Here is a 27,338-nt window from a genome sequence, read left to right on the forward strand (position 1 = left end):
GCTGCTCCGCTTCCCTTTTTAGCAAGGTCTGATTCTCTTACACCGGCAGTTCAGAATATACTAGTGGCTTCTCATAAAGCTTCCACTACAAAGACCTACACTAGTAAATGGAAGCGTTTTGTCTTCTGGGCAAATTCACATCATTTGGACCCTGCCATAGCTCCGTTAAACAAGAATTGTTCCATCAAGGAGCTTCTCCCGCCACTTTAAGAGTGCAATTGGCTGCCATTTCCAACTTTCATGTGGAAGAATGTGGGGCACCTATTATGGCTCACAGACTTTGTAAGGCCTTTTTAAAAGGATCTTTCCATATTAGACCACCAGTTAGAACTCCTACATCACCTTGGAATCTGAACCTTTTACTATCTAAATTGATGTTGCCCCCTTTTGAACCAGCCTCCGTTTGCCCATTGAAGTATTCATCGTGGAAGACTCTCTTCTTGGTAGCCATTACATTCGCTAGGCGAGTGTCTGAGCTTCAGGCTCTTTCTATTAAACACCCTTATTTGATCTTTCACTCTGACAGAGTATCTCTTCGCACTAATCCATCCTTTCTCCCCAAAGTTTGCTCTACCAATAATATTAATCAGTCCATTGAATTACCCACCTTTTTCAAGAATCACTCTAATAAGTTAGAGTATATGTTACACAAATTGGATGTCCATAGACAACTCAGATTTTATTTGGATAGAACAAAGGATCACAGGAAATCTGATCAACTTTTTGTAGCCTTTGCTGACAGCAGGAAAGGTGTAGCGGTTACTAAACGAACTCTTTCCAAATGGCTAACTGATTGTATTATATACGTTTATGATTCTTCAAATCAAACCTTATCTGTCAAACCTAAAGGACATTCTACAAGATCAGTGTCTACATCCCTGGCTCATGCAGCTCGCCTACCATTAGAAACGATTTGTGCAGCTGCTACTTGGGCTAAACCACATACATTCATCTCTCATTACAAAGTGGACAGGGTTTCTAGGGATAGGGCAACCTTTGGTTCCACTGTGCTCAAGAACGTTCTCCCGTGAGTTCCTCAGGAACATGGAGCTAGGGACGCTAACCATGTGTAAGAACAAATGGCGAGATTGAACACTCTCACATATAGAAGTTATGTCCTTACCATAACGTTCCACGTGGAGTGTTCATCTCGCCTTTGTTCTTACATTCCCACCCTCCCACCCTCAGGAAGAACGTTCAGTTTGGTGCCTGGTCTGGAGTATTCTCCTTCTGCATTTGCAGTGGTTGTATAGGTATGATGTACATGTGTATATATATATATATATATATATATATATATATATATATATATAGATGATTTCTTGATTTATGTAATTTTTCGCATGAGTGTGCTCTCTCTGGCTGCTGGTTTGCTTGCAAACTAGATCTGAGGTAAAGGCAGAGGGGGATTGTGGGTATTAGGTTGTCTCGAGCTTCTTCTCGATGCAGAGCTTGCAAGCGGCCGACACGGAGCTGAGGATCGGCTCCGAACCCATGTGTAAGAACAAAGGCGAGATGAACACTCCACATGGAACGTTATGGTAAGGACATAACTTCTATTTTTGGAGTTTACCTTTAACTTACAAAGTGACACTATCAATTTCCTTGACATTCTTATTCATAAAGACTGTGATAAGGGCAGGTTTAGAAGTACAATTTACAGAAAGCCCACTTACTCTAATTCTTTCCTCCACTTTTCTAGCTGCCACCCTTACCACCAGAAAAGAGCGGTGGTTAAGGGTCAGATGGTGAGGGCAGCTAGAATGATTTCAGACGAGTCTGACTTTCTGGAGGAATGTGGCCTGTTGGAGAAAATGTTTCTCTGTAGAGGTTACCCTTTAAGTCTAGTTTCCACTATTTCCACAGAAGTCATTACTAAAAGGTGTTGTGGACATTTTAGACCCTTACTTTCTATTGGCCTTTTGGCTGAACATTAACATCCCAAGGACAAGGCCCAGGATTCATCGACTAGTGACATTCATTGTTACACAACTAGTTTCTTATGTACTTACAATTTAGACTATTTACTCATTAGAGAGACCCTTAACAAGAACTGGACACTTGTCATTGAGGATAGCACTTTGAATAAGTTGTTTGGTAACAAACCAAAAATCACTTACAGAAGAGAGTACAACCTGATAACACTTTTAGAATATTCCACCAAACCTCAAATTAATAAGAACAAGGGCATGTTTAAATGCGGAGCTTGTAACCAATGTAGGCACATCAACATGGCAATTTAAAATTAGGGACACTTTTTATAAAGTTCAGGGTAAATATTCATGTGATACCAAAGAGGTGGTTTATTGCACTTGTTGTCAAGATTGCAAAGCTTTCTATATTGGAAAACCCGAAAAAAAGCTCAAGCAACGAATATACGAACATCAGTATGCTATTGGTAGAGGTGACATGACTAACGCTCTAGCTAGGCACATTAATGAATTTCCTAACCATACTTTCAAGTTCACCATATTAAAACAAATGGGGGGTGACGAGAGAGGAGGTCCATGGCAGATTAAACTCGAAATTGAGGAATTGCGATTGCAAATTACCACTGCAGCCTACTCGCCCCCAGGTCTCAATGAAACAGTTTCAATCAAATGTTTTCTTAAGCTTTTAGCTTTAAAAAAAGCATTTGGTTTGACGATACTACCTGAATGTTGCAGGTAGTTGTGGTTGTTTTGCATTATTGTTTTTGTAATGAAATACATATTTGTGCTTTTCCGATAAATTTATTTATTTTTTTTAAGAACTTTTAGGTATAGTGTTTGTTGCAAGTTGCCTTTAACTTAGTAGTAATAGTGTTTTTAACTGTACTATTAATAGTATGTTCGACATTTGGAATGTTTTTATTTAATCTATCCTACTACTTTAAAGTGGAATATGTCATGTATTAATTGATTGATTGACACGTAGTTTATTGATATAAAAGTATCCAAATATGCTTTATGTATGTCTGATGAAGGCAAAGCATTGTCTGCTTCCGAAAGCGCTTACATATATTAAACTATTTTATTTTTTACATTGCTTCAGTTCTCCTTGTTTTTTTTGTGATTTACTAATAGGAAATTCACCCCGGGGATCACTTCTGTGGTTCTGCTTGACAGGGGCACAGGAAAATAATTTTCTTGGGTGGCGAAAGCCAGGGTACATTTTTGGCTAGGCTTGTATAGGCCCTAGGGCCAATAGCCTAGTACCTACCTATGAACCAGATATAGCCTTGTCTAGACCTTTTTCTGTTTTTATTTGTATGTCTCTTTATATAAAAATAATTACTTTATACTATAGCAGCAAATGAGATCTGAAGTAATTTGGGTTGATGCTTTCTGGGTAAGGGAGAAGCTTGAGAGTTCTAAGTTGCCATGAGCTTTTGCAATGGCCAGATCGGATCTGAACCCATCAGTTCAGGAAGAATGAAAATGGACAATTCAAATGGAATGTTATGGTAAGTACATAACTTCCTTTTTTTTTTTTTGTGCAAGAGGCCTCCAAGTAAACAGATTGCTCTTCCATGGGATCTTAATTTTATGTTGGAGAAGCTATCACTTGCTGCATTTGAACCAGCTAAGCTAGCTGACTTGAGGTTCTTAACATGGAAAACAGTTTTAGTGATTGCTGTGACACCTGCAAGGAGAGTATCTGAATCACAAGCTCTTATGGTGAGTCAACCCTATCTCTTTTTCCACAGGGCAGGGTTCCTTTGTGAACTAATCCTTTTACGCTTAAAGTAGTATCTATGTTTACTTGAAGCCAGACTATTTACATTTTTTTTCTCTTTCCTGAGCTTAAGAATGAGGGAAAAAGGATGCTGTGTACCTTGGATGTTCACAGACAACTCCGGTACTATCTTCATAGAATAAAAAGTTATGTACTTACCATGATGTTACATCTGTGCTGTCCATTTTCATTCTTCAACTGATGGGTTTGGATCCAAGACACAGATCTAACTTGTCCATTTCTACAAGATCATCAGACCCTAGAACTCTCAAGTTTCTCCCTTTACCCACAATGCCCTGACAGCCTAACATATCTCAGATCGAGTTTGCTGGCCCTAGATATAAAAGGACAAACTATAACAGAAAATACCAGAAGTAGAACAGAAAAGAGGAAGCTGGAGCTCAAACAAGGAACAGATTCCTATACAACTCCTAGATCTCTCCAGAAACAAAAATGGAGGGGGCAGGTGGATGTGGAGTTGAGGAAGAATGAAAATGGACCACATAGATGGAACTTTGTTATGAGTACATAACTTTTTAATTTGATGTAGTAATTTTCATTCGTTCCTCAACTGATGGGACAGAGTCCCCAGCTACTGTAATCCTGGGAGGCCCCTAAGGAAGGATATTCCTGAGCACCGCTGAGCCAAATGCCACTCTCTTCCTAGAAATCAAATCCAACTTGTAATGAACAATGAAGTGTGTGGATTAGCCCAAATTACAGCTGCACAAATATCATCTAAAGATGCTCTGTACCAAAAAGCTGAAGAAATTGCCATAGATCTTGTGGAATGGGCCCTAGGAGGTTTTTGTAAAGATAAACCCAATTTACCTTAGACAAAGGTTATTCAGTCAGTCATTTGGCCAATGTAACTTTAGATACTAGATTGCCTAATCTGGTAGGAGAAAAGCAAACAACTGGTCAGATTTCCTAAAGTCTTTGGTTCTATTAAGGTAGAAAAGCAGTTGTCTATACATATGCAACAGATATAACATGCACTCTCCTTTTTTGAAAAATCTGGAAAGGAAGCTGAGGGATTAATGACCTAGTTAATTTGACTCAGAAGCTACCTTAGATAAAAAGGATGGGTTAGTTCACGACGACACCCTGTCTTTGTGAAAAATTAGATAAGGAGGCTTAGAAAACAGAGCCTGGAGTTCAGATGCTCTTCTAGCTGAGGTAACAGCCACTAGAAAAAATGTTTTTTCAAGCTAAAAAGTTTAGGTCAGCTTTGGCTGAAGGCTCAAACAGAGATTGCATTAAGCCTTGAAGCATTACATTTGCATCTCAAGGGGGGTGTATGATCTTTTAAAGGAGCTCTAAGCAAAAAAAGCTCCCTTGAGAAGGGCCTTGCACATTTCAGAAGAGGCTAATGTAGAGTTATTTTTCCCATGTGGGAAATAGAAATGGTAGCCAGTTGAACTCTAATAGCTGAAAAACTAGCTCCTTCATTAAAGATTGAGGCTAAAAATTCAAGGATCACTGATACAGGCACAGAAAAAGGGTCCAAATCTTTGCTAAGGGTCCAGAAGATGCATCTTTTCCATTTACTATGTCTTTCTAGTAGAAGCCTTATGGTAAGATAGCAAAATATGATGGACCAGGGAGAAGAGCCTGGGCTGTCTAACAATCAGTGGAACTGGAGAAACCATGTGGTCAGTTTGAGGCCTGTTATGTCCAGATGAGTCATGCCTGTCGGGTGAGACAGGAGGTCTGGATTTGGATCCAGAATCCAAGGTGGATGTAAGATGAGACCAGGGGAATGGGAATCAAATCTGATGAGGCCAAAAGTGTGCAATGAGAATAACTGAGTTCTTCAACCAAACTGCTTTCTGAAGAAATTTGGACATTAGTGGTAAGGGTGGAGAAACATATGGGAGACTGGAGGGCCAATCATGAACTAGAGCATCCCTCAATGACTCCTCCAATGGGGGGATCAGGGCAAAGAACCTGCTGCATTTGTTGAGGGGGAGGCAGAAATATTGCAGCATGGCTGGCTCCACTAATGGAAAATTCTCTGTTACATTAACGTTGAGAGACCACTCGTGAAGCATCGAGATGGACCTGCTTAGTTTGTCTGCATTCAAGTTGGATTTCCCTGGATTGTACATTGTTATTAGAAGGCAATTGGAAGAGATCGCCCATTGCTATACTCTCATAGCTACTCAACAAAGAAGATAAGATCTGGTTTTCCCTTGTTTGTTGATGTACCAGACTATTGACATATTGTCCGTCTGCATCTCAATTGTCCTGGATGGGAGAGTATCTTGAAAGGCCTGCAAAGTTAGAAAGACAGCTCTCATCTCCAGAACATTTATATGCATCTTGGCCTCTTCGGGGGGACCACATACCTTGGACTGTCCTTCCCAAGTAGTATCGCCCCACCTGAGCTGGGAGGCGTCCATGGTGACTGTGGCCTTAGGAAGGAGAAGAACAAAGAAATGGCCTTTGCGGAGCTGGTTTTAATGAGTCCACCATAGAAGATATCTTTTGCATGCTTAAGTGATCTTAGCTAGCATGGATAATGGATGTTGGAGAATAGACTATTGAGTTGACAGAGTCCATAGAAGGACTCTCATATGGAACCCAGACAATAGAACAAGGATCATATTTGCTGCCATGGAACCCAAAGTTTGTAGTATCAGTCGGGCTGGAAGATATGAATTTTGGATCACTTTCTTGACTTGTAACTTCAGTGTGTTTATTTGAGTAGAGGAAGAGAGGCTACCTGAATGATTGTCCAAACAAGCACCCATTGACTCCAGACTTTGAGTTGGGGTGAGTTGAGACTTGTTGTAATTGGCTGTTATTTCCATATGAGAATACAGCTAGAGCAAGTACTCCCTTACCTGTAGTAGTTGGCGTCTGGTTGGATCAGTAAGGAGCCAGTCATCCAGGTATGGAAACACTTAAAATCTCAGCAGTCTCAAGTGAACTACTACCACTGTCATGCATTTGGTGAACACCCTGGGGGCTGTTGTGAGACCAAAGGGAAGTGCTCTGAACTGATAATGACTGGCACCCAGCTGGCATAGGTATCTCCTGGAGCACCTGTTCATTTTGATGTGATAGTACATATCTTTTGCAGCAGAGGCAAAATGGACTGAACCGTGACCATCCAAAACTTTGTATACTGAACAAACTGATTCAACTTGCTGAGATTCAGAATTAGTCTCTAGTCCCCTATCTGTTTTGACACTAAGAATAATCTTGAGCAAATTCTGGACCCTCTCTGGCCTTGGGGGACCTCTTGGATGATTATTTTTCTCTAGCAGCTTTTTTATTTCTAGAGATGCTGCTTCCCTCTAGCTAGGTTCAACATCAGAGATTTTCTTCATAACTGTGAGAAGGGATAGGAAAAATGGTATGGTATAACCTCTGGATATAATCCTCTGCATCCACAAATCTTTTGTGATAGATACTCAGGCTGTCTGGTGCAGGGATAAATGACCCCCAGTTGCCTCCACAGAGGAACAGTCAGGCCTCCCTTCAGGAGCACTGATTGGGATTATCTGAGAAAGAATCTCTAGAGCCCTGGTTCTGCGGATCACCTCTACTGTGAGGATGGCATCATTCCATTTTTGATCTCCCCTCTGCACCTGGGGGAACTATCTCAGCCTGAATCCTGGAAAGGACCCTGGGACTTCTTAAATTACATCTTTCTGCCACCTCGCCAGTTCCTAGAGAAGGGCCTTGGAGGGAGAGAAAAACTTACACCCATGGCAGACAGGGTCTTTCCCTCTTGTTCATACCTGGAGAGTATGTCCTTAACCTTTGGGCCAAACAGAGAAAATCCATCAGGCAGCACATTGATGAATGACAACTTAAATGGATCCGTAAAAATCACATAAGCACATCCAGCCATGTCTTCTGATGGCTATGCTTGAACCTGCTCCCCATAAGGTACCTTTCACAGCATGGGAGATCAACTTCATGAACGCATTTGAGACAGATTGGAAGGTGAACAGCTGCAAGAAGATTCTGTTTCCATCCTTGGAGGACATGGACCCAGAAAGAGATTTGGCAAGCTCCTTGATCAAATCTTTTTGCAGTCTCATAAAATGTGCCAAGTAGCTCAGCGAACTAAGAGCAAAAGTCGCTGAAGCATAAACACACTTCCCAAATCTGTCCAACTCCCTAGGCTTTCTATTAGGGGGATGGGTAGAAGAACTCTGTTCTGCCATTTCCTTCTTTGTGGCTGTAGCCACAACTATGGCATCAACTGGTACGCCCTTCCTCTAATGTGAGCAGAGTTTAGGTGGGGCAAGAATTTTATCTGGTCTTGTAGGTATTGGCTCAACAGTGTCCAACACCTTCCACACCCACCAAGAGACTAAATCAATGATCAGCTCATCACCTAGGGGTGGGGTGGGGTGGGGTGGGGGTCACCACCCAAGAAGTAGATGGGCCAGACCCGAAAACCTCCAGGAACACTAATTCCTTCTGGGAGGGGGTACTGGAAGACCAGCCATCTTTTTGTTTCAAGAGCTCTAAGATGTCTCCAAAGGAGAATGTCATCAGGTGGTGATCTGAGGGACCCCACCCCCTTAACAAAATCAGTGTCCTGTGTGAGAGATTCCTGACAGGAATCCAAGTGCTTCCTCTTGCACATCTTCTTTCGTGGGACTTCCTCAGTGGGGTGTTCTGGGGAAGTGTCAGAAAAGATAACAATGTCTTGATGGACTGGGTGGAGGCTCACTTAAATTGGCTCTCCCAGTATAAGAGATGCTCGAGGTTCAGAACACAGAACAGCATGAGGCAAGGTTGTCTGATCTGATGGGGGCAGGGATGTCTGTTCTCTAGTTGTAGAGAAAACCCTCTTCACAACCTTGAAAGCAGAACACCTAGTTGAAACAGAAGTTGACCTGACTGCTCTGAAGCCGGAATCACTCGGATCTTGAGCTCCTGCAATTCCATCAGTGCTACACCAAAAGAGGGGGTCAGACCTGAGCTGTCCAGTGCCGAGGATCTGAGGGAAAGTGACTGTTCTAAAAGCTTCGGAGTCGACTCCCAGTTCCCAGATCTAGTGCCGATGCTTCAACTCTGAGAGTCCTCTGGCTCTGAAACACTTGATCCTCGTCAGCTCAGGGGAACTATCGGAGTCAAAGAACACAAAATCTTCTGATCAGAAGTAGATGCCCCCAGGGATCTTGGACCTGATGGCTTCAAAACAGGACGGACAGATCACAGAATGAGATACCAACAGAAAGAGATACTAGAGGGGCAGTGGATGAAGGTTGGCTTCCAGGCTCGGAAGAGGTTAGAACTGGGAGAACTCCCCATCTTTATCTGTGCTCTGAGGAACTTCCTCTTCATTCTGTCCACATCTGCTTCAGAAAGGCTTCTGGAGGCTTGAAGAGAGGCTGTAGTAGAGAGAGGCCTAGAATGCCTTTGAGACGACTCCTCTAGGACTGGAGAGGGGATCCTGGATAAAGTAGTGAGGTACAGATCCAAGGAGACCTTGATTTTTGAGTCATTGGATCCAAGACTGAAGGATCCAACTTTCCCTCAATCTTACCAGAAGGATCCGCTGAAAGAGCTGAAGCCAAAGTCGAGGATCAATCGGGAGACCTTTTCCAGGACTCCTTATCCTTAGAGTGTCAACTTTTGATTTCTCTGACTTTTTAGAGGGGGGTTGAGTCCCAACCACTGAAGAGGAAGATGTAGAGGGAAAGAGACACCAAAAAACTAACTTGTTTTTGTTGTCTGTCAAGGCCCTAGAATTAAATCTGGAACAAATGGCTCAGACAACATCAAGATGTGTCGGACCCAAATAATGCACAGATTCCCTATGGGCATCAAAATTTTGGATCTTATGCCCACAGGAAACAGACTTTTTAAACCCAGAGAGTTTGTCCACCATCTTAAAACTGCTTCCAACAACATGCAGCTGAATACAAAAGGTACTAAGAAATATAACTCTAGCAAAGACTATAAGAAAAACAACCTATCTATACAATTTTTTTTTTAGGAAGGAAAGAAGAGAAAGGAAGAAAAGGGAAAACTACCAACAATGGTAGACAAAGTACTCAAACGAGTATAGATGGATACCATCAATGGTAAAAAGAGAAGTACCAAAATGGTAACTGACACTAAAAAGGGGAAAGAGATTTGCTAAGAACAGTAAAATATGGAGAGGAAGAAGAAAGGCAATATATTAAAATTAATTAACTCACAAACACCAACAATAAGAAAAAAACCTGAAGACCACTTGAAAACACAGTCTAGAGCTAGGAGTCCACGTCTGATACTAATGGTGACAAACAAGATCTAAGGTACTTTAGGTTGGTGGGGCATTGTGGGTAAAGTGAAGAGGTTGAGAGTTCTGGGATCCGATGATCTGGTAGAGGTGGCCGAGTTGGAACAGAGTCTCGAATTTGAACTCGTTAGTTGAGGAAAGAATGAAAATGAAAACACTGAACAACTGGAGAAACGGTCACCATCCACTTTTATTGTGTTCCTAGTACTTCGGCATCAGGCCTTCCAGGGAATAATCATACACAAGAAGTATACTTTATATACATTTCACTACATTCATTATTTTAAAAAATAATCATACACAAGAATGGTATACTTTATATACATTTCACTACATTCATTATTTTAAAAGTTTTTTGATGCACTTTAAATGTTTCTGAAGCATTTTAATTTCTCAGGATGCACTTTAGATTTAAATTTTCTTGACCATTGTAGGGCAAAATGCTTTAGTATTTGTTAATCTAGAGATGCATAAGTGCTTTTGTATTAACTTCTTAAATTATAATGTTAAATGCTATAGGAATGTAAGGGGTTGCACTTTATATGTTTTGATGTACTTTGAATGTTTCTGAAGCACTTTACTGCTCAGGATGCACTTTAGATTTTAATTTTCTTGACTCACTGATTAATTGATCAATTATTGTATAATTGTATTGAATAATGAATGTAGTGAATTGTATATAAAGTACACCATTCTTGTGTATGATTATTCCCTGGAAGGCCTGATGCCGAAGCACTAGGAACACAGTAAAAGTGTATGGTGACCATTTCTCCAGTTGCTCAGTGTTTTTTTTTTTCTTTCTTTAGTGAGTTGGTTCATGGAGTGGTGTTTTTGGAGTTTTCTGACAATATGTTGGTTACTGGAACTTTGGTTGGTGGAGAGAGATATCCAATTCCATGTCCAGTTCAGTAACAACCTTTCTTTCCTGTACAGAAATGTGGAGAGAAAGGGATGAGAAGGTCGCTGCTTCTGATTTGTGGTCTTGTAATGGACTGGGAGACCAGCAGGCAACCAGGTATGAAAGACTAGAACGTTTGCTTGTAAAGGAGGTGTCTTTATATTATGATACCCGGTTGCTGGAGAAATATATCAGCCTGAATTTAACCCCTCTGGGTTTAAGGGTGGACAAATTTCCAGCTTCTGAATTTTCTGAAGCTGATTTATTTCAGGAGAGGAAGAATATTTCTTTACAGTGTACTTTTAAGGTGGCTTAAAGTACTTGTCAAAGTAACAATAGACTGCATGAACAAGTAAGAAATTCAATTTTGGAGCTGCAAGACGAGCTTAAGGGGGAAACTACAGCTGCCGTATTTAATAATAAAATGAATGACATTCATGTGAGAGTGGGCAAAGCTGAGGCTGAAATACTTGAAAGGAAATGCAGTAAACTGGACAGAGATGTTAGTGATTATAGGAACAACCTCATCTTTCAGTGGCAGAGAAAACCTAGGCAGAGCAGGTCCACCTTAAAAAATATGGCTATGAGGTCTCAGAGTTCGCAAGAGTCATCCTTTTCATCCACAGAAGCAAGCAGCAGCATCAACAGCAGGAAAAGTGTTTTGTTTGAGGAACTGAGTGAAGGAGGTGTCCAGCAGGGCGAGCAGAGCAGTGGTCAGAGAGTGAGCCCACAGCAATCGAAAAGCAAGCGCAACTTGAGGTGGCGGAACAAGAAGAAATTAAGAAAATCAGAGAATTGGACATTTTGGACTTAACATTACTAATGATGTTGTCGTCACATGTAATGAGGAGCATAATAACAGAGATGTCTTGAATAATGTAAATAGTTCACATTCAGTGAGTCAAAGTGAAGTGTTAAATATATTAATCTATCAGATTTGCAGTTAGATGATAACATGTATAGTTTACTTATGAAAGGAATGAAATTCGTGCCAAAATGTTTTCCAGCCTTGGCAGACATAATGTCAGAAATATGTGTTTTTTTGGCGCAAATTACATTTAAAGGCATTTTTTCTAAAACAAATTCAGAAAATGCAAATGGTAATGTAATGCGCAGCATTGATGAGGATGAGGTACCATTGCAAGATTTTTCACTGCATGAAAATGAGTTAGTGGGTATTTTTGCTTATGAACAAGAGCTTGAAAGTAATAGGGACAGTGTTGGGGATGTTTTTTCATATTATACTGGCTATGGAAAATTTAGTATTCCTAAGGTTCCTTATGTTAGCACTTTTTATCTGCCTAGAACTGTCTCAGCCATAATAAATTTTGAGAAGGTGTTATACAAACAGTTGCAAGCTGAATACAATAACTTTTATGACAGTTATAAGCTCCATAACTTGAAAAAGAATGAACAGAATGCATTAAGGCAGTTAAGAAGCTTGAATAAATATTATGATTTTGTACAGGCAGATAAGGGCGTAATTGGGTAATAATGTCTAGAGTGAAATGCAACAATATGGTGAAGGAATTGTTGCAGGAAGTTGGTGTTTATGAACAGGTGCAGTCAAATGTTCTGAATGCATATAATGACTTGTTGCTGAAATTACTTGAAAAGGGAGAGAGACTGGGATTTTTTTCCACCACTGATGTCAAAAAGTTACATGTAAAATATCCTAGAATGGCTAAGTTTTATGCCATTCCCAAGGTACACAAGACTTAACAAATCCCCCTGGGAGACCCATAGTGTCAGGGATGGGGGGATATCTCCAGAATATTGTCATTTTTCTGGATGCACAGTTGAAAGAGCATTTGAAGCAAGTCCCTTCACACATTAGAAATGGAAAAGAGCTCACAGACACTTTGGGAGGTACTGAGTGGCAAGAGGATTTTTTTCTGGACAGCTGTTGATATTAAATCCTTCTATACCAATATTTCTCATCGGTGGGGTCTGGAAGCAGTAGCCAGACCTTTAGGGGAAGGTCCCAGAACAAATTATATTTTACAGCTGTTTGAGTTTGCACTGACACACAATGTGTTTAGTTTTGAGGACATTTTTTTCTGCGGAGAACAGGAACTGTTATGGGGGCATCTTTTGCCCCATCTTATGCCATAATTTTTATGTTTTTTTTTTTGAGGAGAGCTGTGTTTATAGGAATACATATTTTTTGGAAAATGTTAAAGTTTTCAAATGCTATATTGATGATTTGTTTTTTTATATGTAGAGGGGAGCTTAGTCTTTTTGAACAGTTAATGTTGGAAGTAAATCAGAATCAGTATGGCATCACAGTATCCTATTAAACTCATAGACATAAGATACAGTTTCTAGATTTGGAGTTCTTTGTGGATAAAGACAAGCTAGTGTCTTTTAAACCATTTTATAAGGAAACAGCTGTTAACTTTTTGAGTGCAGACAGCCTGCATCCCGAACATTTACTTGATTCTCTACCTCATGGAGAATTCAAGTGCATTAGTGACAATGTTCATGACAGAACCGCATTGGATGGGGAATTTAACATTGTTAGATGCAAGCTGGCGAAGAATTTAAAATTGTTAGATGCAAGCTGGCGAAGAAAGGGTATTCTAGCCAGGTGTTAAATAGGGCTGAGGAAAAAGTGAGAAAGCAAATTGCTGGTCGGAGAGTATGGTCATGCAATATATCATGGGTGTGGAGATTATCATAAAGTGGACAAGGATGATATGTTTTTGTTAACAAATTTTCCCCTTTTTCAGCTACATTGAAGGCATTAGTGCACAGGTTTTGGCCTATTATACAGCAGGATGAGGAAGTGGGCAACATTTTCAAGGGCAGGGTTGTTTTTTCTCATAGTAGATTTCACAACCTGAAGGAATTATTGAACAGCAGGGTAAGTAGGATGGAAACTGGTTCTAACAGAGCAGGCACCTTTAGATGTGGAAGGTGCAAGGTGTGTGACAAAGTCAAGAACATTTCAGGTACTTTGATTAATGGAAAGAAGTTAATTGCCCTGGGATCTTACAATTGCAGTACCAGTGGGGTTGTTTATACCATTGGATGTGATTGTCTACCTGTAATGTGGTATATAGGCCAAACCAGAAGAATGGTGAAAAGAAGAATTATGGGGCATTTGGGGGATTTGAGGCATGTTAGGCTTAATAATCCTGTGGCCCAGCACTTCCACGCTGTTCACAATGGTAACACTAGCAGTTTATTATTTTTATGTTTTAAACAAACCTTATGCAGTACAAGGCATGGAATATGGGTGCATTTTGCTAAGGATGGAAAGTAGATACATTATTAATTTTGGAACTTTGTGGCCCCATGGGCTTAATATGGAGTTAGATTCACATCTATAGAATGAAATGTTTCAGTATGCATTATTTTATAAATGTATAGCCATATAGGATGAATAATTTATATGTATAGGGTAAAATATTTAAACATTTGTTAATCTATAGCTGCATTGGCATGAACTTCTTAAACTATTAAGTTAAATGCAATAGGAATGTAGGGGGTTGCATTTTAAAAGTTTTTTGATGCACTTTAAATGTTTCTGAAAAAAAACTGTAATTGCTCAGGATGCACTTTAGATTTAAATTTTCTTGACTCACTGACCAATTGATCAACTATTGTAGGGCAAAATGTTTCAGTATTTGTTGATCTAGAGATGTATAAGTGCTTTTGTATGAACTTGCATTTTAAAAGTTTTTTGATGCACTTTAAATGTTTCTGAAGCATTTTAATTGCTCAGAATGCACTTTAGATTTAAATTTTCTTGACTCATTGATTAATTGATTAACCGTTCTAGGGAAAAATGTTTTAGTATTTGTTAATGTAGAGATGCATAAGTGCTTTTGTATTAACTTCTTAAATTATAATGTTAAATGCTGTAGGAATGTAAGGGGTTGCACTTTATATGTTTTGATGTACTTTGAATGTTTCTGAAGCACTTTACTGCTCAGGATGCACTTTAGATTTTAATTTTCTTGACTCACTGATTAATTGATCAATTATTGTATAATTGAATTGAATAATAAATGTAGTGAAATGTATATAAAGTACACCATTCTTGTGTATGATTATTCCCTGGAAGGCTTGATGCCGAAGTACTAGGAACACAGTAAAAATGGATGGTGACCGTTTCTCCAGTTGTTCAGTGTTTTTTTCTTTCTTTGGTGAGTTGGTTCGTGGAGTGGTGTTTTTGAAAGAATGAAAATGAAGACATAAGATCTAAATCTTACACATCTTCAGATCAATTTTTCATTTCTTGTGAAGGTAAGAAAAAAGGGCAACCTGTGTCAAAACAGATTATTTACAAATGGCTGTATATAGCTTTTACCTTTTGTTATACTCGCCGTAACAAAACTATTCTAGGCAGGGTCAAGGCCCACTCTACCAGGGCCTTGGGCTCATCTATGGCTTTTTGGAAAATGTTGGATTCTAGAAATATTCTAGAATCTGGTACTTGGTCCCCTTTACATACATACCACTATAAGCTTGATTCCTTCTCTAGGTCCAAGTCAGGTTTTGATAGGACCATTTTCCATGACCTCCTGGACTCTTTTCCTTCTATATCCCAAATGTTGTAAGCACGGCCGGCCTTAGGCATAGGCGAACTAGGCGACCGCCTAGGGCACCGTAAAGGCCAGCCTCTTAAAGGGCGCTGTTTTTATTTATTTTAATTAACAAAGGTTTGCACTCTTCTCGGCGCCCTGCTGAAGTGTAACTGTAAGCCGGAACTATGGGTGAGGGGGAGATCAGCGTCCTCTCACTTACTAGGACAGTTTTAAAAAAAAAAAAGTTACTTTGTGTGGTTCGAGAGTGTGCTGTAAGGAGGAAAGGTATGTTATGTTTTGGGGATGGGCATGGCTGCCGCCGCGCTGGAACCCTACCTTTCATTTTTTCTCATTCATCATATATTTTGACTCTTTCTGCTGACCCTTGTAGGAAAGCCGTCTGCAGGTTTTGCTCCTCAGTTGTGTAAACTGCAGTGCCAGTCATAACTATAAAGCCTATATGTAGTTCAGGTTAATGCAGCCTTCTATCTGCTCTTTAAGACTGACATGCAGACACGATTTAGTGTTATTTTAGGGTAAGGACAAACAGTCTTTGTAGTTCTCAATCTTTAGCACTGACTGCAAGTGTAAGATGCAGTAAGCATTTTGAAGTTTTTGATATAAGGCAACTATGATTCATGTCATGTCATGTTTTGTCTATGAACGAAGAAGCAGAGAGTCAGGTTGTCAGAACAGATGAGAAATGAAGAAGATAGATAATTCACATTTTGTAACCACTGTGACCTGATTACAGACCAATGCTCTTTTACTGGACAAAAGCATGGATACAGGTATGAAGCTGCAGGTAGCAAACGTTGTTTAATCTGTCCTGCCAGCAACTTACTGATGATGAATATCTGATGTAAAGTACAAACTGACTCATTCTTATGTAAAATAATTCTTTTAACACATTAAAACGTTTGTAAGATGTAAATATTTAAATACTCAAGGTGGTTTATATCCTAACAGAATTTATGAGCATATGTATGAAATTAGGAGGAGGAAGGAAAGAAATGCTTTGTTTAAACACAGTTTACAGTGCAAAAATAATGGCTATTTATTTTGTGTATTATAACGAATAGGTAGGGACCCGAAAAGGGGGGGGTTCCTTGGGAAACAAAATTAGAATATAAAGAGTTATGCTGGCAGCTAGTATTGGACTCTGGTAACAAACCTGGTTTAAATGATTGTATTTCTATAGTTCCAGTAGTTGAATTAAGAGCAGCCAGCTTATAAACATTATATATTTTATAAATGTATCTTATAACTTAAAAAAATATTTTACATGTGGTTTTAAATGAACTAGTTTTAAGGTTATTGTTATGGTATTGTGGTTTGATATGTCAACATTTCCATATTTATTTATTTTGAAATATATTTGCATATGGTCATTTTTACATTTCGAACACAAGTTTACATGGTTTTATTTTAATTCCCACTATGTATTTAACTGTTATGTTTTTAAATAGTATTTTCATCATAATTTATTATTAAAGTAGTAGGATGGCATTGATTGTTTAAATTCCTTGGGAAATTATGTAATTAATTGATTTTTATATAAATTGCTTGGATTCTATAATGGCTACTACTTCTGATGAAGTCCTGTATGTCTTTAGGATGAAAATGCTGTATGTCATTAAAGTTTTTTATGTTAGATTGGTAAACAAGCGTTTTTTATGATAATCTTTTTGAGTGGTAGCATTTGATTATATGTGTGAACAGATCTTCTTTGATTTATATCCTAACATCATGAAATACTACACACCCCCACACAGGGACACATGCACTAACAAATCTGTGTCTGTATGTATGTGTATTCACATGTGCGCACTTTCATGGGAAAATAATTTTGTACTCAGGAGGCAGAAAAATGACTGTATATATGCACAGTACAGCAAGCTATGTATATCATATTTAGTGATGCATATGCATGGGAACTCTTAAGTCACAGACTGGAATCCTAACAATAACATCAAATGAGGTATGAGAAGTATCACAGTGGAAACCAGTTTTTAAACTGAAGAGGCACAGTAATATTCACATGGTGTTTGTGTCACAAAACAGTCACATCTAAGGATGGCAGGACTACAGAAAGTAGCTCAAAACAAGTACACATCCATATTTGTGCAATCTCCATTCCTCTGATAAAGAAAACTTAGGCACATTCACCATAGGGAGATGTTAGGCTACATCACCTTCTTGTTACACGATGAAATCTTGCAGTGCAACATAATGGCATTAATAGATCACAGCTGATATCAGTGCCATGTTGTACCATCTGACTATCAATAACTGGTTTCCTTACATGTGTACCGTACAGACTGCGTATGCAAGGCACATAAAAAAGCACATCACCAAATGATGGCAACAACTTACTTTTGCCCACAGCACAGCCAGCCCCATCACAAAAAACAGATATATATCTTCTAAATTATCTTACACAAATGTACATAGCCCATAATGCCAGACTTTAAGTAGAGCAAACAAAAAGGCCCAGAGAATATAATCCACAGCAGAGCTAGCACCACCATCTTGTTGCCTGCTAGCATATTAAAAAAATTAGAGATGACATTTCTGCATTTATTTCACTGATATGCACACTAGCCCTTAATGCCAGAATTCACTATGAACAAGTGGAGAGCAAGTTGCTTTTGTCTACAGCTCAGATAGCACACCCCAGAAAAAGAGAATAAATAAATGAATGCCATGCACATCTAAAGATGTTACTGTCCCCATGTAGTCAACACTAATCAAACCAATTATAGAACACAATGTCCCCTTTAGGATGTACATCATGAGACACGTCAAACAGCTGGAAATATCTTGTAGGTCCCTAACAAAGAGAATAAGGGGCTTAAAATCCCTAAACTACCATAAAAAGACTAGAGATACAGTCCCTCTTTTCTGTATCTTACATGCTCAGAGGTGATGTATAATTTGCCTTCCGAGCAATCAGGGACCCAGTAGTCCTGAATGTCTTGCACCTTCACAGATCAAGCAGTCTCACAAATACCAGAATGGGGCATCTAAACATGCTTCAGTAGGCTAATTAAATTTAATGTGGAGAAACATATTCTTTACTCAGCATCTCTCCATCACCTCCTGCTGCAGATAAAAGCAATGTAATACACTATCATCCCTAAAATGGGACCTAGATAGTTGGATAGGTATTCATAAATTAACCCTGGATTTGGCTGGCCCACCCCTCCATGAAATGAAAGGTACAATATAAGGTGGGAACTGGCAGGGCATAATAGTCACAGGACTCACTAGCTTTGCCCTTCCTATGATCCCTATGATCTGAGAATACATAACATCCCTGTATTCTTCCCTTATAAGACCCATTATTGAGTACAATGCCACTAGCCTAGTAGGACTAAAGGTAAACAATTAAAATGTTTACATGTGGTCTTTGTACTTGATGCCAATGAAACTGTAACCTTTTCACTATACATGGCTTTAATATTTGTGTTTGATGGATGTTTAGAATTTATTTTTATAAAGAATCTTTTTTTTTTTTCCTGTTGGATGTACATGGTTCAAGTGCATTTCTACTGGCATATAGCTTTGCACGTGTTGAAAGTGTGGTTTTAATGTAGTAGGTATGTCACAAGTAGGTGTGGAGTATCATTAATTACCAAGGAGAGATCTGGTGTGTTTAACATTCTTCTGGAGTAATGTTGACTTTTTTTTAAATCCCCTTTTGCATTTATTTCTTATTCATTTATTATTGTGCAGAATTCTGTGTGTTTTGTCTGTCTCACTGTTATGGTTTTGTATTACTTGCATTCCCCTTCAAGTTATTAAAGATTAGACTTTGGTTCTCACTGTAGTAACATAACATCATGTCATGGTTGTTAAGGTTTCTGCTACACATCTCCAAGGTCTGTGGTTAGTTTCTGATCTCTGTTCCCTTCTCTGTGCAGATTTCCATGTAGATAGAGAAGAATTTTGGACTGTTGTCAGCTTTATCTAAGGGAGGGTTGTGTGTGTGTGTGTGTGTGTGTGTGTGTGTGTGTGTGTGTGTGTGTGTGTGTGTGTGTGTGTGTGTGTGTGTGTGGGCAGTAATATTGGTGGACTGTAATGACAGAAGTCTTGAGTGGCCTTTTATTTTTGACATTTTTTGAAATGGGTAGTTATTGGTTCATACATTTTGTTTCATTGCTTATTAAACGAATGTTTAAAACTACAAATTTAAAACATACTCTAACAAGCGGTACCGTATTATACAAGGAATATAATTCAGTACAACTGGGAACGTGAATCCAAGAATAAGTATGTGTATGCATGGCCCTAAAAATGTGTGCAAGGAGTCTGTTTTGAAAACAGCCCAAAGGTAAACTCGGTTCTCCACTAGCCAGATGCATTTCTATGAATGTGGATTTTCATGCCGTTTCAATGAATGTGAGCTTTGCCATTTCAATGAATGTGAGTTTCAAGGGCAGAGAAGTTTACTGCTCATGCTAAGTCTCTCTTCATTGTGAGACTGTATTGTTTATTTAGCAAATGGCTGTCTGTGTTTGTTCTATTTTATTTCAATATCTGTAATCACTGTAGAAGCGAATAAGAGAACAGTATGCATGGTAACTGGTGAGAAATAACCAAATAATGGAACACTGGAGTGGCTGAGGAGGGGGCTGCTTCTGGGGGGAGGGGGTTGCTGCTGGAGTGGCTGCTCTGGGGGGGTAGTCTGTTACCCTGCTAGGGCCCTATTTGACAATGATCTGGCTCTGGTATTTAAAGTAGAAAATACGTATGCAAAGGTAGTTGCAGTTTAACTACATTACAAGGTATCTTTTTTTCCCTATGCATTTAAATAATTTAAGGAAATGACTGGGGTGGCTTTCTTGGGGAATGACTCTGTGGGTGTGGCTCAAATAGGGGTGTTTCATGAGTGTGGTGTGGGTGTGGCTTAAGGGGCACAAGAACACTACTTCGCCTAGGGCGCCATTTCAGCTAAGGCCGGCCCTGGTTGTAAGCCAGGGCAATCTACCCATATAGCTAAGGCTACTGCAGCAGTGATCAAGATGATGATGAACATAGTACAGTTGTGTAAGTAAACTGCAGTAGCCACTCCCTCTCCCACCCAACCCTACCCTTTTGTTTGGTGTGTTTTTATGCCAGGGTGTGGGCATTTATTTATTTATTTTCCTAGCACTGTGTTTTTATGACTCAAGCCTCCATCCGTCTGTTGGCAGGAAAGCTGTGAAGGGATTGATGCCCAAACTTGTCTTTTAGTCAGCCATGCTCAAGCTGTCTGACAGTTTGGGCAGTAGAAGGTGCCCTGAAGCTTTGGAAATTGCCCCGCTGTTATATTCTTGGCAGCATATAACCCATATAGCTTAAGGCTACTGCAGCAGTGATCATTCAAACAGCTACTGTTACAGTGAGATTAATACTAATCAGACATCATAGACTAGGACAGTAAATGTCATCAGCTGTGCCCTCACAGTGTATTATGGGCAGAAGAAGCTTTTCAGGGAAACTGTCAGGATTTATGCTGCAATGAAGGCATTCAGGATTAGAACATAATTAAAATTGATTATGTACTGTTTTTCAGGCATATCTGAATTGTATAGAACCTCATGACATGATAAAATATACATTATATCAGATTCTGCCCATAGCAATACTCATACCTCTCAACTGTACAGATTTTTGCAGAATGTCCAGATTTTTACCTCATATTTTTGGTGTGTTCCTCCTAAAATCTGTACCTTTCTGGCAAATAGCTGATGATTGAAGTCATTAAATAATGACAAACATTTGAGTTTAAAACTCCACATCCTTCAAAAAATTAATGCTAATGCAAAGCCTATTATTCTATCAACTTTCTAAGTTTGTAAGAGCAATATTTAAAATCTGTCCCGCCATCATTTTAGGCTTTGTCCAGATTTGTTGCACTAAGAGGTTGAGATGTATGGTAGTACTTCATCTGATACCTTTGATGGGAAACCTTACAGCATGCCACATTTTCTCCATGCTACTGTATGTTAAATTTTAGTGCTTAAGGTAGGTGTCAGTTCACCATACTGTAGTCATGACAGTGAAGTTATAAGTATTGTACCTTGCCTAAATTTACCTGAGTAAAAACATTTTAAAGCTTTGTTTAGTACAGGCAGTATTTTGACTTTTATTTGTTTTATTTTTCATTTTATTAATTATTTCTGTTTATTATAGGTTATTATGTAACAGTAAGACATTATTTTTATTATTTAGAATTTGCAGTCAATTTGTATGTGCTTGTATATAAAGAAATTAGGAGAGTCCCATTTTTATGGCAGTTCCAAGGCTATAACAAGCAGTAAATAGCACAAAACAGCTAACCATTTTCCCACACGTCTTCACTCATGAAAATCCAAATTTTGTTAATTTCCAGGAAAAGCCAAACTAATATTCTTTTTATAGCCTTGTGTCAGATTTGTTCTAGAGTATTTCTAAACCATTTGTTCATCTTATAAGACCTGATATCTTAGATTTTTGGCCCCAGGAATTGATGGGACTTTACCCTCTGGCATTAAAACCACTTGATTAAAATTTGTCCCAGGATGCTGATTCTCACCCCACACCAACTCACACCATAGGTGTACTATTAGTGTGTATACAGCTCTTTCCTACTGTATCACTTATTTAGGCAGAGCAGATGGTTTTAGGCTGCAATCTGTAAATTTTCAAATTGAAACTAGTTTCTTTGTCTCCATTACATCACCCTTTCATTGATCAAGATTTTCACTTCTTAGTAGTATGTGTTGATTTTACTGTCAGTGTTGCCTTAAGGACCTTTACCAATTTGCAGATATAGTGCCATTATCTTACATGTGTACCTGTAGGAAGCTCCACCATCTGACAGAAATACAACATGCATGATTGCCTGGGAAGTTCAGCCCAGTACTTTGAAATGTTCTGTTTTTAAATGTAATGACTCCATTAAGTGCAGTAGATGAGACCCATTAGAAAATTATCTCATGTTTCAGAAGTTAGTTCTGCTGTTGCCACAGCTTTACGATATTACAGCTAGGAATTCTTTGACTGCCTTTCTTTCATCTGATTAGAACTTGTGTCAAGGTCCATCTGTTTCTTCAGAAAGTCAGGTCACCTTGGAAAAACATCAGTATAAGAGTGAATCAGAAATATCTTAAGTCTTTTCAAACATCTAAGAAAAAACTTAGAATACAAATACTGGTCTCTCCTGTTTTGGCAAAAAAAAATAGAATAAGAAAGCATTAGAGTATAACACGGATGGTCAGGGTCAAGCTCCTTGCCATTAATATAATGGAGCTTACCACAGCTGTAACTGTGGCTTCCTGTGTAAATATTGACCAAAAATTTCCTTCAGATCCTTGTGTTTCTGTCTCCTCCTCTGATTAGAGTAATGTTTTTGATCAGATTTTGATTGTGATATATTTGCTGCATCCATAAAAAGATTAGAGGAGAGGTCCCCTCTAGGTGCCTTATATCTGTACCACCAGTTCAAGGATTCCAGTCATCCCTCCCTCAATTCCAGGTGCCCAGTTGTTGATGTTATTAGCATCTTTATACAGGTGTCTGTCCCCTTTCTAGCACTGAATCACCAGATATCTGTATATGTATATACCTAACAGTTTGCCAGATGTGAATCCTACTAACATTAGTTTTGTGAGTGCCAGTTTTCCAAACAGCTTTTCAGCAGGCTTTCCAGTCACTGTTGCCTGTGACTCTGTCACCCCTCCACCACCAAATCTTCCTTTTCCCTGGGACATGCTTTACAGATGTTGGTTAGACAGACTGAGTTTGCTGACATTCAGAATTCAGTTCTTCCGAAGGAATTTTCTGCTTTGCTATTTGAGCCTTTTGTGAATGCAACAGCAGTCCTGACTATAGTTGCTCTTAATGAATCATCCAAGCTCCACCTCTTCCTTCTCCACTGCTTACCTCCCCTTAAGATTAACCTTGAAATCACCTCCACCTAGTGATGATCAGACTAGAAAGCTCCGAGTGTCCTTGGATTTACAGCCCTATATCCACTGGCGCCTAGAAAATGACTCTTTAAAGTTAAGCACTTACATAACAATATAATAATAATAACCTCCATAATGAATATGGATGAGCAGGATGGTGCTTCTTTTCCTCCAGCTCCTTTGGAATAACTTAGATTTGGAGTAGTCTTCCCGAGTATTGCAAGAAAAAAGGGACTGATCCTCTGAAACAATATCCTTTCCTTAGAGGAGACCTCAGAAAATTTGCCAAAGTGTGGAGCAGTCTTCTTGGGTAATACTCTTTAATGACATCCTGGGAAATACTTTGTCTTTTGCTCGAGAGCACCATGATAGTGTGGACCCACTTCCCATAAAAGCCAAGTCAGATATTTTTCCCCATTAAAAATGTTCCCTGTTAGCTGAAACTTTTATCTTAAGTAAGAAACCTCCTCAGACTCTGGCTGTCCATCCCCTGGCAAAGAATCCAGGGATATGGACTCCATTGAGGTCACTAAATTATTTCATGCACTTATTTTGTTTTTAGATGGAACCCTTAGATGAAATACAGCATGTTGTTGATGGACTTCCTGCTCAGTCCTTGAAGGGTTTTCAATGTCAGACATCCACTTCAGTTATACTGAGCATACTTTCTGCCCTCGTGCTGTATAATGATGAAGACTGGAATGCTACAATGGCAGAATCCAACCTGACTTTTGGCAGTGCTGACTTTATTTCACTATATCTGCCAAAGACATAAGGATATTAAGGTCACCTCTTTACATTCTCATGTTAATGGACCCTATCTTTTAAACCCAAAACAGGTTGTCACTTGAAATGCAGGAAGCAGATGAGTGAGACTGAATCCTGCTTGAGAGCAGCTAGTTTTTACCCCTTCTTTGACCAAACAAGCTGGTTGTAACCACAACAGGGCAATGAATCTATTAGCAATAGTGGGAAAAGTCTTTAAACCATAATTTTAGTATTCTGTTTAAGTAAAAGTACATATGTTGGTTCTGATCCTGTCTTAATCCTGTTTTCTGCATTGTAATAGTTGATCAGAAAGGCACACAGCCCTGGGAGTCTGGAATTGTCTGACTTGAAATTACATGAAGGTTCACTGTAGGGTATTACAGAGTGGCAGATGCTGTTTATAACTGAATGATGTAATACATCCATACATCCAGAAATGGTGTCTGGTACTAGACTTTTGATATGTAAAGATCAGATGGACATCACATATATCAAATATTATACACTAACAGTCCACAGTGGTTATTTTTGATTTTTGCTGAAATCTAAATTGAAACTCTCTTTAAACAAGTGTGGTGTGGCATCTGCAAGAAATGTAACTAATTATATGATGCCACAGGGAAAGCTGCCCTTCAGGATCTTAGCCGTTTTTTGTTTGTGTGTAGACAGATCATCAAGAAGAAATTAGCTCAGTCCTGAAGGGAGTCAAGAAAACTCCCAGGCCTTTGTTTTTATCATTGGATCATTATATTTTGGCAAAGTAAGATTTTGGCTTACAGTATGTGTTACGAAAGTGGCTCATTTTATTTTTCATCTATTTGTATGTACTTTATTTTTACTTTTTCCAGGTCGTCTTGGACTAGGAACTCAAGACTCCCACAATGTTCCTCAGCAGGTAACAATAACGTCTGAGGATGAGGCACAGAAAGTTGTATGTGGTATCGATTGTTCCATGATTGTAACAACAACCAGTCGGATTCTGGCATGTGGGAGCAATAGGTAACCCTGGTGCAGAAAGTTCGGCCAGATGTTCTTCTAACAAATTACAATGTAATTCAGAACAGCACTAGGCAGTGTAACACCTGTAACTTTATAATGTTGACTAGCATGACATACAGAGTGTCGGGACAAAAAGACAGGAAAGCAGGCAAGGCTTTTCAGAGGTGAAGAAATAGAGACGTGCAGACATAGGAGATTAGAGACGTATGTTTATTGCACCCACTGTAGGAGGTCAAATCAATTTGTTTTACTGTAGCTGTATTTTGCTGTAGAATTTGAATTGTGATACTGGATGTTTAGGGGCTTTTAATCTAGGCATTCTATGAAGTGCTTAAAACTGCTTTTAAGTATAAAGTTTAGGTACCCAACTGGACATTATGTAGGCCTGTATGCTTTTCTTTCAGTTAAATTTTTTATAAAGATTTTCACTGAAAGTATGTCGCAGTGGTCCAGATCATCTCCCTAAAGTAAATAAACTGACTCATATTTTATTTTGAAATTTTGTAACCTTCTGTATATTGTAGCAGTATTTATGTGCAGGCAGGGAAGAAAGGTTTATATCAAACAGGAGTTAATACAGGATAAGAATGTGTGTGTGGCTGGCACTAAAGAGGTTAAATGAATGCTGGGGTACAGAGAAACTGTATGAACTCCAGCTCATTTTCCATTTTCTTTATAAAGCCCTTGTGGACTCTACCTAAATTACTGGTGGATTCCTCATTACAAAATCATATGTATTTACTTATTTACTTTTTGTTTATTTTAACTTATATTACAGTCTACATGGAATGATTGTTTCTTGATAAGCTGCCATAATAGTAATACTTTTTTATGTGCAGTACCATTGTTTATATCACCAACAATTTAGCTATAGATAAGCTATGCTTAACTGCAGAATGATTTGATAGTGCACCCTGGGAGATGTTGCCATATTCTCAGGGGCTATATCTAGCCATCCCCTACAATGTTGTATGACTGTGTATACAGATATAATGACTTTTTAGTTGGCCTCTCTTATGATGTGCTACTTACATGTTTCCTTATATGGCAACATTGCTTTAACACTTATTCATACTCAGTGGCAAAAGCAGTATATTTCCTTGTATTGTGTGCTTGCAAAATACAATCACTTATACAAAAGATTAATTTGTATATTGAACATTGCAGGTACAGAACAGGGAAATAATAGAAGCTCAAATGGGAGTCAGTGCCAATTAGTACATTCATTAACTTAGGAGATGATGTCAGGTAGGGTAATCAGCAACTTAGATGGGAGGTGATGCCAGGTACGGTAATCAATAACTAAGATGGGTGGTGATGCCTGGTAGGGTAGTCAGTAATTTAGATGGATGGCAGTGTCAGGTAGAGTAATCAGTAGCTTAAATGGGTGGTGGTGCCAGGTAGAGTAATCAATAGCTTAGAAGGATGGGGATGCCAGTTATGGTAATCAGTAACTTAGATGGGTGATGATGCCAGATACAGTAATCAGTAATTTATGTATTTTATTTTACATATATGGTTTCACTTCAGAATGTCGAGTTACTGAAAACTTGAACTTCATATGGTCAAGACCAAATGATCAAGTTTTCAGAAACTTGAAATTCTGAACTGAAATAAAAAAAAAAAAAAGTCAAACGCATTGTTTCCCCCACCCCCTATATATATATATGTATGTGTATATATATATATATATATATATATATATATATATATATATATATATATATATATATATATATATATATATATATATATATATATATATAAATATATGGGTCTAGGGCATTTCACCGAAAGCACATTTCACCTAAACACAAATGACTGAACACAAATCACTGAAAGCACAAATCACCTAAAACTCAATTCACCGAAACACATTTCACCTAAAGTTTGAGATGACCTTGTCCCCACTGTAGTGCGACCCTGGAGTTAGTATATATAGTAGGGGGGTGGGGGGCACCGCCCCCATATTGGGTGTGTGGGGGGCATAGCCCCCCCACATATTTTAAGTAGATATCATGTTTGGGAAAGAGTCATATATTGCAATTGCAAGTATCCATGTATGTAGTTCAAAATATTTAATATATGTGGAGGGCTACGCCACTCACACCCCCCAGTGTGGGGGGCGGTGCCCCACACACACCCCCTACTATATATACTAACTCCAGGCTCACACTACAGTGGGGACAAGGCCATCTACAACTTTAGGTGAAATGTGTTTCGGT

At 38.8% G+C, this 27,338-nt stretch overlaps 1 protein-coding gene across 1 annotated transcript in view; it reads left to right on the top strand.

Annotated features, from left to right (window-relative positions):
• NEK8 (NIMA related kinase 8) overlaps window positions 1-27,338 on the top strand; it is an 806,012-nt gene that overhangs the window by 567,470 nt on the left and 211,204 nt on the right. The window contains exon 11 of the mRNA XM_044054419.1: window positions 24,963-25,113. Within this exon, the coding sequence (XP_043910354.1) occupies window positions 24,963-25,113 (151 nt within the window). The remainder of the gene's footprint in view (window positions 1-24,962; window positions 25,114-27,338) is intronic.

Source organism: Protopterus annectens, chromosome 13.part0 (assembly GCF_019279795.1).
Source record: "Protopterus annectens isolate FY-2018-M chromosome 13.part0, PAN1.0, whole genome shotgun sequence".
Taxonomy (NCBI): Eukaryota; Metazoa; Chordata; order Ceratodontiformes; family Protopteridae; genus Protopterus; species Protopterus annectens.